The sequence below is a fragment of the Euprymna scolopes genome, chromosome 43 (genome assembly GCF_053919585.1).
Source record: "Euprymna scolopes isolate OS-2025 chromosome 43, ASM5391958v1, whole genome shotgun sequence".
Lineage (NCBI taxonomy): Eukaryota > Metazoa > Mollusca > Cephalopoda > Sepiida > Sepiolidae > Euprymna > Euprymna scolopes.
The window spans coordinates 11075869-11091155 of NC_136524.1; the positions used below are offsets into that span (position 1 = coordinate 11075869).

General features: G+C 41.1%; 1 protein-coding gene across 1 annotated transcript in view; it reads left to right on the forward strand.

The window, feature by feature from the left end:
* LOC145268182 (TOG array regulator of axonemal microtubules protein 1-like) overlaps positions 1 to 15287 on the forward strand; it is a 156204-nt gene that overhangs the window by 24140 nt on the left and 116777 nt on the right. The window contains exon 3 of the mRNA XM_080123413.1: positions 3544 to 3954. Within this exon, the coding sequence (XP_079979539.1) occupies positions 3544 to 3954 (411 nt within the window). The remainder of the gene's footprint in view (positions 1 to 3543; positions 3955 to 15287) is intronic.

The window sequence follows — 15287 nt, forward strand, 5'->3', positions numbered from 1 at the left end:
TTTATTAAGTACAATACTTAATATTTTATTTTTTTACATTTTTATTTTTTATTTTTTTTAATGGAGAGTAGACAATGCATTGTGGATGCGTTATCGGCAGCTCCCATGACTGTTGCTTCTCTTTATCTGTCATTCAGTCCTCATTTTTTAATGAGTGATTTTTCTGACAAAGGGAGAAGAAAAAGCTGTATTCTAGGTTGGCAGTATTTTGCATGAACATCCGTCAGAAATCTTGGATGTCTATCCTTGTAGCCATGTCACTAGTAAGGGTGCTGGAGGTAAACGTTTTATCTGGGCCGACGTTATCCGCCTAATAGTCAGGGACCTGAACCTTGGATTAACCACTAAGGAGGCTGTCCTATCAGCAGGTGCAAAGTACTGGGACTCTATATTGCCATTTAGTGAATGGATTCTGGATCATGCAGTAGCTTCTGGTGGGGCTTCTTGATGCCATATTAGTGAGTAATTGTCATGGCTTTACCTTATCATGTTCTACAAAAAGAATATTTCTTTGTTTCTTTTTCTCTCTTACTTTCCCTCTCTGCCCTGTTCTAAGCAAGTCTATCGACCTAGTCCACAAACCACAAAATTCCATCATGAAAAGTTTCAAGAAAAAATACACGATAAAACCCGGATCTCCAACTTCTAACATAGACCCCCACTACCATATCTCCTTCTCGGACATCAGGGATTCACATTCTAACCTTCCAGAGGTTGAAACCCAATTACAGGAGACTAAACCAGACATATTATTCCTAAGCAAAACTGGCATTGGAATGACTATTTCCCTAAATGAGTTCGTAATTAAAGGATACTCTAATTTAACTTCCAAATCTGACCCCCAGGAGCACCATGGGCATGGAATATGTGCCTATATTAAAGATGGCTTTCCATGTGGTAAGGGCATTTCCAGATCAGAGAAGATCCTAACTTACACTGTATGTGCTTCTGGATTGCATTTGCGAAAACTACTGCATTTATATTTGCTCTCTATCGCCCCCACAACAGCGGAGTTACTATCTTTAAAAGCATATCTGAGAAAATTGACCACATCCTATCTGCTTATCCTTCAGCTAATATTCATGTCTGTGGAGACTTCAATGTTTACAATCTGGAATGGTTAACTCACTCAAACAAGACCGATGATGAGGGGAGGTTCTGACATGATTTCTCCACATACCTTACTTAGATTGTTCATTAACCCACCCGTTTGTATACTGAGGGCCAGTATGCAAGTCTCCTAGACGTTTTTCTCACAACTTGCCCCGAACTGTGTTCAGCTTCTGTTCTGTCTCCACTTGGATCTTCCGACCACTCTGTTATATCAGTTAAGATAAAAATGAAATGTAATAAATCTTCAGATGTACCTCTCCATCATACAGTATATTGATACGCTATGGCTGACTGGGATAGCTGCCGTACATTTATATCAGATCTACCTCTGCATTCCATGTTTAAAAAGGATGTGTCCTTTATAGTATCAGACCTGACAGAATGGTTAATTGTAGGTATATACCGTTTCATACCCTCGAAAAAGTTCTAGCCAAAACCTAATAGCCAGCCGTGGTTCTCTTCAGAATGTGCTGCTACCATTGTGCACAGAAATCACCTTTTCCATTGCTTCCAACGTAATAGATGTACTGAGACTAAAGCCGCTTTCAGAACTGCCAGCAACTATTATAAAAAAGTAATAAAGAACGCAAGAGAGTTGTATGCTCAGTCCGTTAAGTCCAAAGTAACTGAGCAGTGGCTTAGTTCCCACCAGTTTTGGCAAATATCAAACAGAATCCTGAACAGAAGCGTGTGCTCTATCCCAACTATTATCAATGCATCTGAGGTAATCTTGTCAGCATCAGACAAAGCCAAACTTTTTGCCAAGAACTTTGCAGCCAATTCTACCCTTTGTGACCAAGGCTGCCAACCCCCAATATTTCTTCCTGTATCAGAAAACACACTATGTGATATACAAATATCTGTACGTGATGTTGCCAAGCTAATCAAAAACCTTGATTCCAGTAAAGCAACCGACCCTGACGGTATTCCAATTATAGTACTCAAAAAACTTCAACTTTTTTTTTTTTTTTACTATTGTTGTTGTTGTTGGTGTTTTTTTGTTTGCTTGTCTCTAGTACATCTGAGGTTCTTAAGTCCTATGATCCCCAATATGGTCGACAAGTCATTTTCTTGTGCTCACAAAGCCATAAAGATAACTCTCTGATCCACTCTATAATAAAGATAAATGTGCATTTATTGCATTGTATATACTATAATGCAAAAGTTAACGCGTAAAACACATACGTTTTTCAGACAGACAGACAGACAGACACGTTCACTTTTATAGATATATAGATAGATAGATTACTAACTTAATTGTCAAGGACGTCATAGTTAATTATATCATGGGTTTATAGGTGTGTTATTGTCTATTTATCATATAATATCATGTTATACACATTAATTAGTATTGCATGGAGCTCAAATGTAGTTTCATGTGTTTGGCTGATATTACCAAATACTAGTAGTTTATCATAAATGAGGTTTGTTATTATAAGTAGCGAATGCATGTTAAGAGTGGTGTAGCTGTTCATGTGGTTATATAAAGAAGCTGCAATTTAGCTCCATTCCAGTTTATTTTAGAGTTGAATTTCTTTATTAGCACTGATTCTTTAAGTCTCAGATTACCTTGGTCTTTTTCTATGGCTAGTACTTTTATTTGTATGTCTTTTGTAGTATTGTGATTGTGAGGCAGGTGTTTATGTAATGAGGATATTTTGGTTGTAGTGGGTTCTTTTATGCATATTTTCAATGGCCTAACAATTCTAGCAATGTAAAATTCATTGCATATTTGATATATGGAATACATGCACCTGCATAATCCTTTATTATTGATGGGGCAATTTGGTAGAGTGCAAGAGCCGTTATTGGTTGTCTCAGTGTTGGTTTGGAATGTGTGTGTTGGAATGTGTGTTCTGGCGGTTCTTGCATCCCACCTGGCCTCCAGCTGTGTTGACCCTGTTCTGGCACTAGATCAGGCTGGTTGAGATGAGCGAGTGAGGCTGGCTTTGTGTAAACCAGATTTACTTTAAACAAACTTCCAATGCATGTCATCTGCCACAGGATGATCAGATTATGTTTCAGGCAGCATGAATGAATGCTGACTTTTTCTGATGAGATGAAAGTAATACATTCTCTTCAAGTGGGATGTAATTATCCAAAAATCAGGCGCAAGGATAGATCCAGCATTGCTGTAAAATACTGCAGCTCACGCAAACTATGAAAGATGCAGATCCAAATCGAAGACAGGCGATGTTCTATTGATGAGCCCAAAAGGAGGGTGAAACTCGCTTTGGACTTCTGATCTACATTTTTCATGGTTTTTGTGAACTGCAGCATTATTTGATTGTGGAAATATATATATATACCATCTCATATTAAAAGACTAATATATATATATATATATATATATATATATATATATATATATATATATATATATATATATATATATATTGTAACATTATTTCTTGTCTTTTTTTCTGTTAGGTGGTCAATCATACTGAAATCAATGAGAAATCAGAGAAAGGCCTGATGGCAGCTGTTCAAGCTCGACTGGGAAGACGGCACCTCCCCCGCCTGGATAAAGACGGGCTAGTTGAATATGCACTATCTGTACCTTCATCGGCAAGCCAAAGAAAAATGAGTGGATGTTCGCAGAATGCAGATATTGAGTGGATCGACGCTGTAAGTGGAAGAAGCAGCTCTGCTCGATATGAATCCACGGAGGATTCCACGTCTATCAACGAGAGCATAATGCACACTTCCCTTTCTGATGACAGGCAAAGAAGGTTTCTTAGTGCAGGTAAAGGTAAAAATAAATTACCTTGGGATGGAGATGAAGATGATATACAACATAACAGAGTATATGATGACTTACCTGGTTCCGCTCCTACACAGGTAATTTTTCTTTCATGCACCTATATTTCTTTATAGTCACATTTTTTCCCCCTCTAATTCATTTCAAATATGGCACATTTGCCACTGAGCTACTGTGAATTAGAAGCCATATCCATAAGGGAATTCTAAGTTAAGCAATGAGATGTTTGTTCACATTACATTTAAATTTCTGCATCTTAAACAGGGAAACAGGAAACAAGGAGAGAGTTTCAGAGCAGTTTAAGGAAAGAAGCCTTCTGGCATCTGGGGACCTTTACAATGAAGGTGTTGGATTTAGCTGATTGTCTATTTAGTCGAAGGTAATTACATTAAAAGGGGTACCAGAGCAATGATTTGATTGGAGCATATTCCATTATGCACAGAGATGCAACACTGCAGTGATGGGACAGGCGTTGGAACTTGGTCGACAGTGTGGGACCTATTAGATTGGAGGTTCTTTTTTAGACCCTGTCTCAGAGGGAAAGACTAGTGATTGGTGTACCAAAACATGTGTGACAGCAGTATAAGCAGGCCTCTGTGTATCTGGGGGGGGGGTGCAATACAATGTAGGGAATGAAAATAGAATAGGAATAATTTTCTGATTTTCTGAGTTTCACTCTATATTTGGGAGATTCTCTGTGGAACTCAAAGCTGAGGAAGTCAGTTGCTGTTTCTTTCAGTTGACTCTTTCTCACCTACCTGCTTTAATAAATCCTACTGTCCTAGAAACGTAAAATATGATAATAACTAGCATGGGTACCCTGCATTTCCCAGGTGGAGAAACGTGGTATACTAAGGCTACTGAGCAACCAGTCCCCAGCCCTAAAAAAACAACTTTTCTTCAATCAAAATAGCAGCAAGTACCCGTGCATGCACAAAAAAATAAATTAGCCGCAATAGCAAGGCTCAAACCTGTAGTGCAAAAGATGAAAAAGAGGTGAAAAAAGCAATGGCTACGGCAACTTATGACTTCATGGGTGCTCAGAATAAGGTTTTATAAAGGTTGAGATTGGTAGGTATATGACTTGCAAAAATGTCAACACAAAAACTGAACCCTCCTTGCAGTTGACCAGGACAGACTTATTCTTTTTGCCTAATGTTTACTTATTTTTTATCTAACGATACTGATTTTGTCATGGTCTGATGTGTTTGCCAAAAGTTTTAGGTAGACATAAAAACACCACACACACACACACACACACACACACAAACTAACATTTTTTATATAATAGACTAGCCTGGTGTTGACCGGGTTTTTGTAGATGTGTGTTGAGGGGAAAAAAAAAAAAAGTGGTAGTAGGAAGGCAGGCAGGCTTGAACCTGTGATGCGAAGGCGGAAAAGAAAGTGACAGAAAATCTGACGTCTTACCGCTACTCCATGATGTGACCAGAAGTGTAAAGCGTTCAAATTTAATGTAGTCAATCAAAAAGATGACTTGCAGAAATGGTGTTACTTTTAAACCTCCCACAAAGGTTGATTTGAATGTGGGGTGAAGAGCAGCTCCTCTAAAAAGGGGCGGGGGCACTCTGGCAGTTTCCAAATAAATAATAATTGTCTTAGTATGAAGAGTTTCCCCTACATTGACCAAGGACCAATTACAGAACAGATCTTACCCAGGTGAAGGCCAGGCATTGGCGTTTGTGTTCCAATAATTTTGCTTTATTTATACGAAACAGACAAACAAACACCTCAGAGAAAGGCATGGTGGGAATTTTGTTTAACTCGATCAAAAAAAAAGATAGAAACGACGTCCGTTTGCAAATCTGAGATAATACAATCTGAAGTATGCGAAAACTTCTACCGGAATCTAACCGACGTGAGAACCCCCACACGAAAAGCCTTTCGTGGACATACACAAATGCTTGCACCCATTTTGCTTTTTATATATTAGACTAGCGTGGGTGCCCGGCGTTGCCCAGGTGTTTGTCGGTGTAAAAGAAAAAAGTTTTGGGAGGCAGGTCAACTCGAACCCAAAACTTTGAAATGAAGGTGGAAAAAAAGTGGGAAAAAACCTGGCATCTTACAGCTCAGCCACGACGGGACAGGAAGTGAAAAGCGTTTTAATTTAACAATTAAAAAGTTAAGTGTTAGGTGCACAAATTTAATCATTCCAAAAATGCAAATTGTCACTGAAATGTAAACGACAATTATCTTCCAATGGCAGTCATCAGTAGTGACAGGTATAATTGTAGAATAATAATTCACTGCTCATTGGAGGATGACTGCATCTTAAACGCTGTATATGAAGCAACTATTTTTTTTCCAAAAGAGGATAAGAATAAAAGGAAGATTTGTATTGGAATTTCCTCTTGTAAATGGCAGCAACGCACATACTTTTCTTAAAATCCGAATTGAAGAATCAAATGGATTTGTCTAAGTAGCATTGATCAATAAAGTGGGATAATAATTGGCCGGTCCTATGTAAATTCAAGACTCCTAATACTTTCAATCAAAGATGTAACCTGTGTCTAGAGGAGAAGATCAGAATTTTAGAATATGAATGCAATAATATATTGAACAAGAGAAGAATTTGGTGGCATTCACACAGAAACAGGTTCAAAATAACAGATCATTAAGTGCCCTAAATACTTCCTCTGCCAAGTCAAAATAGTATTAGGCATATAACACGGTTTAATTATAATTGTTAAATCAGATTCAGAATAAATCCTAAATACGGTTAAACTTGAGTTTTGTCAATGTTATATCGCATATCCCTTCATATTTACGGATAATCCAGGAAGCAGCAGCAGCAGCTGCAACAGTCAATAAAACAAACACAATTAAAAAAAGCAAAATATAAGCTAATTTTAAATTTGCCCTTTTGTCTTCAACTACATCCGCATCACCATTATAAAAATGTGTGCAACAGTCAACACTGTCTGCTCGCTTTATCAACAACAAGTAGTCATCGCCGCCATCGCCACCTTCACCACCAACTACTATGAACCACGTTGTGAACACCACTCTATCAGCAACAAGTAGTCATCGTCGCCGCCGCCACCAACTACTGTGAACCGTGTTGTGAACACCGCTCTATCTACAAGAAGTAATCATCGCCACCACCGTCATCACCAACATCCTGACATGCCAGCAGTCTTTTCATGATCATTTAACTTTAAATTAACGTTTAAACTTAATCCCATTCGTTTTTCAATTTCTAGCTTATCATATGCTCAGTTCTGTTTATAACAACAGGTGTCAGAGCGTTTAGCAAGAAGAACATGAATAACTACGCTGATTTTACACGGTCTGAACTGTTCACGTTGATTAAGAAACAGCGGCAGCTTATTTTCAACTTGATCACCGGACCCACACAGCCTTTTGAAGATGCGCTTCGAGTTATTCAACTTGAGATAGACGACATGACAGCTGCTCTGAAATCAGCGGTGATAACAACCACCACTGTTCAGGCTAATGGCGATTACAGACTGCTCATGCATCAACAAATAATTCGAGATGCCATGCGACAGCAAAATACCTTCCACCCAGGAAACGACGTAAGTCAGTTTATCACTATGCTAAACAAAATATATATGATTCACGTCGCACCAGAACTACCATTTTACCTCAGCCTGGAAGACGAATTCATTAAGTCAGCAAAGGACTTGTTAGACCAAGGCATATTCCAGCAGATGCTCAACTCTGAGCATGATACAGCCACCTTCACCCTCTTAAAGGAGTATCTCCTGGTTACCCATGGCAGCCAGATGACCACGTTTCAACACGAGCTGAGCCTGGGACCTAGAGTGGCGAGAGGATGAAAAATTGACAGATTTTGCGGGCCAGCTTGAAAATATGCTTAGAGAAGCGGCCGTGCACATCAAGAGAAAATTTAAGAAGGACAAGAATTCTGAGCTATCTGTCAACGGGCTCTTTTCAATCATAGGTGCAATGCTTATGAGTGAAAAGGTCAAGGTATGGAACTATAACATCTACCCCCACCTTGTCAAAACAATGGACAGCCACTACAATGCAACGGGCATAGCATCGGAGGTCCAGAGATACCTGGATTGTGGCGTAAAATCCGACTCTGCAACTCTCCAGGACACTGCATTCCTCTCTCAGAAACACCACTTGAGTCAGAAAAGCCCAACAAACAAACACACCAGGCCCAACAGACACCCTCGCTCGAACCGTATGAGCACTAGCAAACAAATCAACCCACTTCGGCAACAGAATCGGGAGGCTGATCAACAACCGAAAAGTCCCCCCGTGTGCCAGAAATACCTCAAAGGCCGCTGTTTCAGATACAACAGCAGATATCGGTACCTGCCCCACAAACAGGCACAAGCCTTTGTCGCAACTATGAACGATGGCACACTGGAAGAGGAGGACCAGGATTTTCACTTCGGTCTGGTCGAGATGTGATGCCTCATCCGACCCAACTGAATAGCAGTCATCACATTTGCAACCTCCAAGGACACATTCTTCGTTCTCCTTTGGTCCATTCCACCTTCACCATCGGTGATACAAGCTTTTCCAATGTCGCGATGTTGGACTCGGGATGCTCAACCTGCATCATACCAATATCACAGATACCAGATGGGGCCAGGAAGTACGTAACCCATTCAAACTCCCAAATAAGAGGCATCAGTGGCAATGTCACTGTCCTTGGAGAACTCACCTGCGACATAGCAATTGGTGACCGGAATTTTTCTGCATTCAGAGGTGTTGCCATGCTAGTAACAGCCCAGATGACACCAATCCTAATTGGGCAGGGCAGAACGTGATAGGCCATGAGACGCTTAGTTCATATGCTATTAACAACAGACAAGCAACGGTGGAGTTCAGTTGCACACCCGCCCGGGGTGGTAAAACACACACAGCCACCATCATACAGACACTGTTACCAACCCACATCCCCGCCTACAACACCCACTTTGGAAGTGTGCAGGCTCACTAAGCTGTCGGATCACATCCTTAACCTTGCAGCGTGGAAGAAAAGCTATGACTGAAAGTCAACACAGGTTTTTTGCTGCCGGACCATCCAAACCATGAGGAGTTAGATGCCACTGCTAGCCTATTGATCCGGTATGCCAATATCATCGGTACTGAAAAGAATGACAAGGGCACATTCATCCGACGTGTCCGAATACTGACCAATGGCCAGTCACGTAGTCAAAAACAGCATCCAATCGCTCAAGCCCTGGAAGCGGAGGTTGACTCCAAGATCAGTCACCTGGAGGATAAGGTCGTCAAAGAAACCTGCTATGACCCCAATGGCTCCAACAGCCCGGTATTTGCCGTCTGCAAGAAGAATGGGTCAATTCGTATTGTTGCCAACTTCAAGAGGACACTAAACAAGGTGCTAATCGACCTGGACCCCTACCCAATACCCAGGATCAATCACCTATTTAACAAAATCAGCAAAGGCAACAGATACTTTGCCTCCCTTGATCTACGCAGCAGATACTGGCAGATCGAAATTGACGAGCAGGACAGGCATAAAACGGCGTTCACCTGGAAAGACCGCTGCTACCAATACACACACCTAGCATTTGGCCTTACATCAGCGGGACAAATCTTTTCTCATTGTGTAGCAGAGGCCTTGGATACAGTCTCGTTGCGCGACAACTTGGTGCACGCCAAGACATTCGACGACTACATCCTCACACTCGAACAGCTATTCTCTGTCCTCCAGAAGTTTGAACTCAAGCTGAACCCAGAGAAATGCTCATTCCTCACACCCAAGGCCAAATTTCTTGGCCGTATGATAACCAGTGTGGGGTTCAAAACTGACCCCGGATACGTTCAGGCCATTAGAGAAATGAAGCCCCCAACTACAAGAAAAGAACTCCAAAGCCTCATCGGCCATCTGGTATTGATCAGACAATTTCTCGAGACGCGCCTACATGAACAAGTCAAGTCGAGCATGTTCTCGAAGCTAATGGCCCCCATACACGAATTCAACAAGGCCAGGCCATTCCACTGGACAGAGAATGCTGACAGGGCTTTTAGAAGAATCAAGGACCGGTTGTCCTCTCACTGGTCATCTTGTTTCCTGAATTCTCTAAACCATTCACACTGACTACAAATGCCAGTGAAGTTGCATGTGGGGCAATTTTAATGCAGGAGAACGACAACGGGAGGAAAAACATCATCGGAGTCGCATCTCATACATTCAGCCCCACCGAACAGAATTGGTCCACAACGGAACGTGAAGTGGGCGATACTGAAATTCGACAATTTTCTACACAGCCGCCCCTTCATCATTTTCACAGACCACAAATCACTCACATACTTGGACCAACGGGAATTTAATAATGCCAAAATACGCAGATGGCAGGAGGAGATATCGTATTATTAGTTCGTCCTAGAGTATGTGGAGGGCGAGTCCAATATATGGGCTGATATGCTCAGCAGAGGTTGCAGAAAGAAGAAAACCAAGGCTCTGAGCAACCCCGAGCCAGCAGGGAAAACATTCACGCTAAACGATTCCAACCCATCATGATGCGTTGGTGACATCAACAGCCTACAACTCGTCCCCAACACACACACACACACTGCAGAACGTTAGCACACAGAAACGTATCAGTGATGCATTCTTTGCCTACCATGCCAACGCCATCATCCCTGCCGAAGAAATCTGCAACCACTTGGACATCGCAGCCGAACAACAAAAAGATGAGGCTCTAGCCAAGATTATACGTGCTCTTCAATCTTCCCAACTAAGATGCCCACAAATCGACTCTGATGATCATCGGGCCAAGCTGTTCAAAAGAAAGTTCCATCAGTTCTTCCTCCTCAAGCCTGGAACTGCCGTCTTAATGATAAGGGACCAAAAACATCCCCAAACTCCGACCCAAATATCTCAACTTGGCACACGACGCCAACAACCATCCGGGAATAACTCGGATGCAGGAACTCCTTTCTAGTTATTGATGGGAGTCCAAAAATAGCAACGTTCAAGCCTATGCCGACTCTTGCATGACATGTGCAAAGTGCAAGGGAAACTATGGCAGACACACTCGCTGGCACATGAGCCATTGTAAACGTGGTAAGAGACCATTTGACCTCATCTTCATAGACTTTGTCTCAATGCCCAACTCTAAGGGAAAGCGCTACATACTCACAATATTAGACAGCTTCAGCCGGTACTTCAAGAGATTGCGCTATCGATGCCGCCCGTGGATTATATCAATTTTTCCTGCGACACAGAGAGATACCATGCACGCACATCACAGGAGAAGTCTACCGATAATTCTGCGACCAGATGTCCATCACACAGGAGCTCCATTGCCCACCACACCCATAGAGCTTGGGGAACATAGAAAGACGGCACCAAACAATGAAAAATGCCCTTTACTGATGTATTATGTGAGGACAAAAACTGCGAATGGACGGACATCCTTCAATCCGTCATTTCGTCCATGAACGCCACAACCAACAAAGCCTCGGGTGTCTCCCCACACAATCTCAGGCCATCACCACAACATCAGACTCCCGACTCCTCACAAAAAGGAAATTAGGAGCGATGATCCAGGAGCATATAGCATGCAAATTAATGCACTATTGAGACAGGTTCACCAGCGTGTTGCTCTGGCTAGGGATGAGGCCGATCACAAAATGGAGAGCAACAAAAACCAGCCCTCTTACATGAACTCGCTCGAAGTAGGGGACAAGGTACTACTTCATCAGCCACAATCAGCCACTGCACAATGATTCCATATCCATTGGATAGAGATCTTTTCGATTACCAAAACAAACAACATGATGTATCAAGTGCAGGACGAGAACGGCGCCACGGCCTGGGTACACCGTGCACATATTCGGCGCATAGCCCCACGCCCTCCCCACCTTTCTACTAATGCTTTTCCGCCCCCACATTGCAACGTCAGTGGGCAACAGCCATCGCACAGCATTACACATAACGTCGAGGAGATTCTGGTGCCCGACTCACAAATGGATCAACCTAAGCAAGTCCCAGCAAGGACAACAAGGGAACAACTCCCCGCACAGTTCAGAGACTTTATCATGTAAATATGGTCGGGATCTGGGGGGGGGCATTGTTATATTCGCATATCCCTCTATATTTACATGATAAACCAGAAAGCAGCAGCAGCTGCGACAGTCAATAATGGTGACGGCAAGACAAAGATGTTCGTCGAGTGAATACAAATGAACTCAATAAATACACACATCAATTTCAAAGCCCATTCTCTCACATACACACATCAATAGAATAGCTTGCACATCACTTCAACCAAGAAAACCGCCAGATAATGATGCACAACAAAAGAGAAAACCAAAATGTAAAACACAAGCATCGCAGTAAACGCAACTTAGACAGCATATTAATGCAAATAAGTATTACACAAAACATTGCAACAATTTAACACCAACTAGGTTACATTCACAACTTTTTCAGCTTTAAATCAATATAACACATACATACATACACCAAACAGACGATTCCCTAAAACGCATCAAGACACAATAAATAAACACAATTAAAAAAAGCAAAATGCAAGCTAATTTTAAATTTGCTCTTTTGTTTTCAACTACGTCCATGCCACCATTATAATAATGTGTGCAACACTGTCTGCTCACTTTATCAACAACAAATAGTCATCACCGCCGTCACCGCTGTCACCACCAACTACTGTGAACCGTGTTGTGAACACCGCTCTATCAACAACAAATAGTCATCGCCACTGCCGTCGCCACCAACTACTGTGAACCGCGTTGTGAACACCGCTCTAACCAACAACAATAATCATCGCTGCCGCCGTCGCCACCAACTACTGTGAACCGCATTGTGAATACCGCTCTAACCAACAACAATAATCATCGCTGCCGCCGTCGCCACCAACTACTGTGAACCGCGTTGTGAATACCGCTCTAACCAACAACAATAATCATCGCTGCCGCCGTCGCCACCAACTACTGTGAACCGTGTTGTGAATACCGCTCTAACCAACAACAATAATCATCGCTGCCGCCGTCGCCACCAACTACTGTGAACCGCGTTGTGAACACTGCTCTATCAAAAGCAAGTAGTCATCGCCGCCGTCGCCACCAACTACTGTGAACCATGTTGTGGACACATTCTATCAACAACAAGTAGTCATCGCCGCTGTCACCAACATCCTGACACACTAGCAGTCTTTTCACGATCATTTAACTTTAAATAAATGTTTGAACTTAACTCCATTCGTTTGTCAATTTCTTGCTTACCATGCGCTCAGTTCTGTTTATAACATCATGGATGTGGATGCATATAATGATGGTGTTTGTAGAAAACTAGTATATATAAATCCTAATCCCATTACAAAAGAAAAATAATGAAATGAATGGAATGAAGGAAACAAAACTCAATTGCTGGAATAGATAAACGTGTCGTTTATTTACTGTTGAAAGAATGAATGTTTTAGATATAACACGTGTTCATGTCCACGCGGGTGTAACCATCATTTGTTGCGGGATTGGTAGTATAGAAGGAAAAAGGAAATGTGTGTTCATCTCACGTTCGGGTCACTATCGTTTGTTTGTGCGTGGGAAGAGAAGTGAGTGATGTAGTGGAAAATGGGAATGATAGTCCAGCGTGTAGACAAAGAAAAGGATAGAGGGTTGACATCAGTTAAACTGCGCGCCATATTAGCAGTCAGCTACGCGGTGGTGTTCTCTGGCACAAGTAGTAGATAGAGAGAGAAAGAGTGAGAATGTAAATCCAGTTCATGGAGAGAGAAAGTGTATAAAGTGTACATACTGTCTGTTGGCTTTTTGTCCCACATAGTAGCAAGTGGCGTGAGGCATGGTGCGCCGACCACTCACCTCGGAAAGCGAGTTGGAAAAGGGCTGGAAACAGCTTGTCTCTTGCTTTTATAGGTGTTTCCGGTGGTCTTTTGCGCATGTGTGGATTTTCTTTGAAAGGGGGAAGTGACGTTACCCATGTGTGTGTACATGTGTGTACGTTAGCGTGTGTGTATATACACGTGAATGTGAGTGTATGTACGCGAACGTGAATATATGTACGTGTGTGGACGTGGGCGCATATGCTTGTGTGCGCGTATGTATATGACAAGTAATATAGCTTGAAATGTGAACACGTGTTTTTGTGTGAGATTAGAAAAGGCTTGTGTAACTTTAATGGCCAATTCACCAATTATGAAAGCATAACAAATGCGCTGCTCTAACAAAAATAAGATATGAAGGAATAATAATAATTTTAACAGTATTAAGCAAAACAAAAACTAAACAAAGAAACAATGATCTACAAGTTTTTGGTTTTATTTTTTGTAAAAAGTTCAAAATAAACAAATAAGCAAAGTTTTCTTTTTAGTTTTTATGTAACAAAGAAACTTTTTTTTTTAAGGAAAAGATAAATTGATTACGTTTTTTTTTTGGTAATGGTGGTTCTTAACATGTACAGTTGAGGAGGAGTGTCTATTCAGAAAGCCGTTCTTAACATGGGGAGGTTGGGGAGGGGTGTCTATACGAAAAAAGCTGTTCTTAACATGGGGAGGTTAGGGAGGGGTGTTTATTTTGAAAGCCGTTCTTAACATGGGGAGGTTGAGGGTGTTTATTCCAGAAGCCGTTCTTAACATGGGAAGGTTGGGGGTGCACTGCATGCGCGTGCATCTCCATTCTTCTCATATCTTATTTTAGCGATGACGCACTTCGCTTCTCACCTCAGGAAACGCAGGGTTTTTTGGGTTTTTTTTAGCAATTAATTTTTTCTTTTTGTTTGACAATATGAGACTGCTTGTTCCGGCGTCATCAAATATTTTTCCAAACTGGAGATATTCACTTTTTGTTTACACAGTTTTCAGAAAAAGCTGTTACAGGTGTTTGCTGCTTAATGAATTTAATGAATTTTATTTCTTTCCAATTTTTGTTTCGATAAGTTCATCTGCTACTTTGCAGTGCATTGATTGGTTGATCGACGTCTTACATCACATTACAATCGAACCCGAGCACATGACATCAGGTTACGAGCAAAGCCGATTAGATGCTGAATTACATCTGCTTCAAATTATGCAACAGTACCAAAAAAGAAATTCTTTTCTTTCTCCTAACAAGATGATGGCACTAACCCAAACAGAATATCCTTTAAAAATCCATTGTTAAATCTTTAATTCTTACATTAAAAGTAAAGTTTAATAAGCATCTTTTGTCTTTTTTTTGTCTGTTTTTTGCATATTTTAGCATATTCATAATTTAGCATATTTCATATTTTTTAGCATAATTTAGCAGATTCATATTTTTTATATCACAGCATATTTTATTTTAGCATATTTTAGCATATTAATATTTTACCAAATTTTCGCATATACATTTTTATTCGTCTATATATATAAAAGCGAAAATGTGTGTTTGTATGTATGTATGTATGTGTGTTTGTATGTATGTA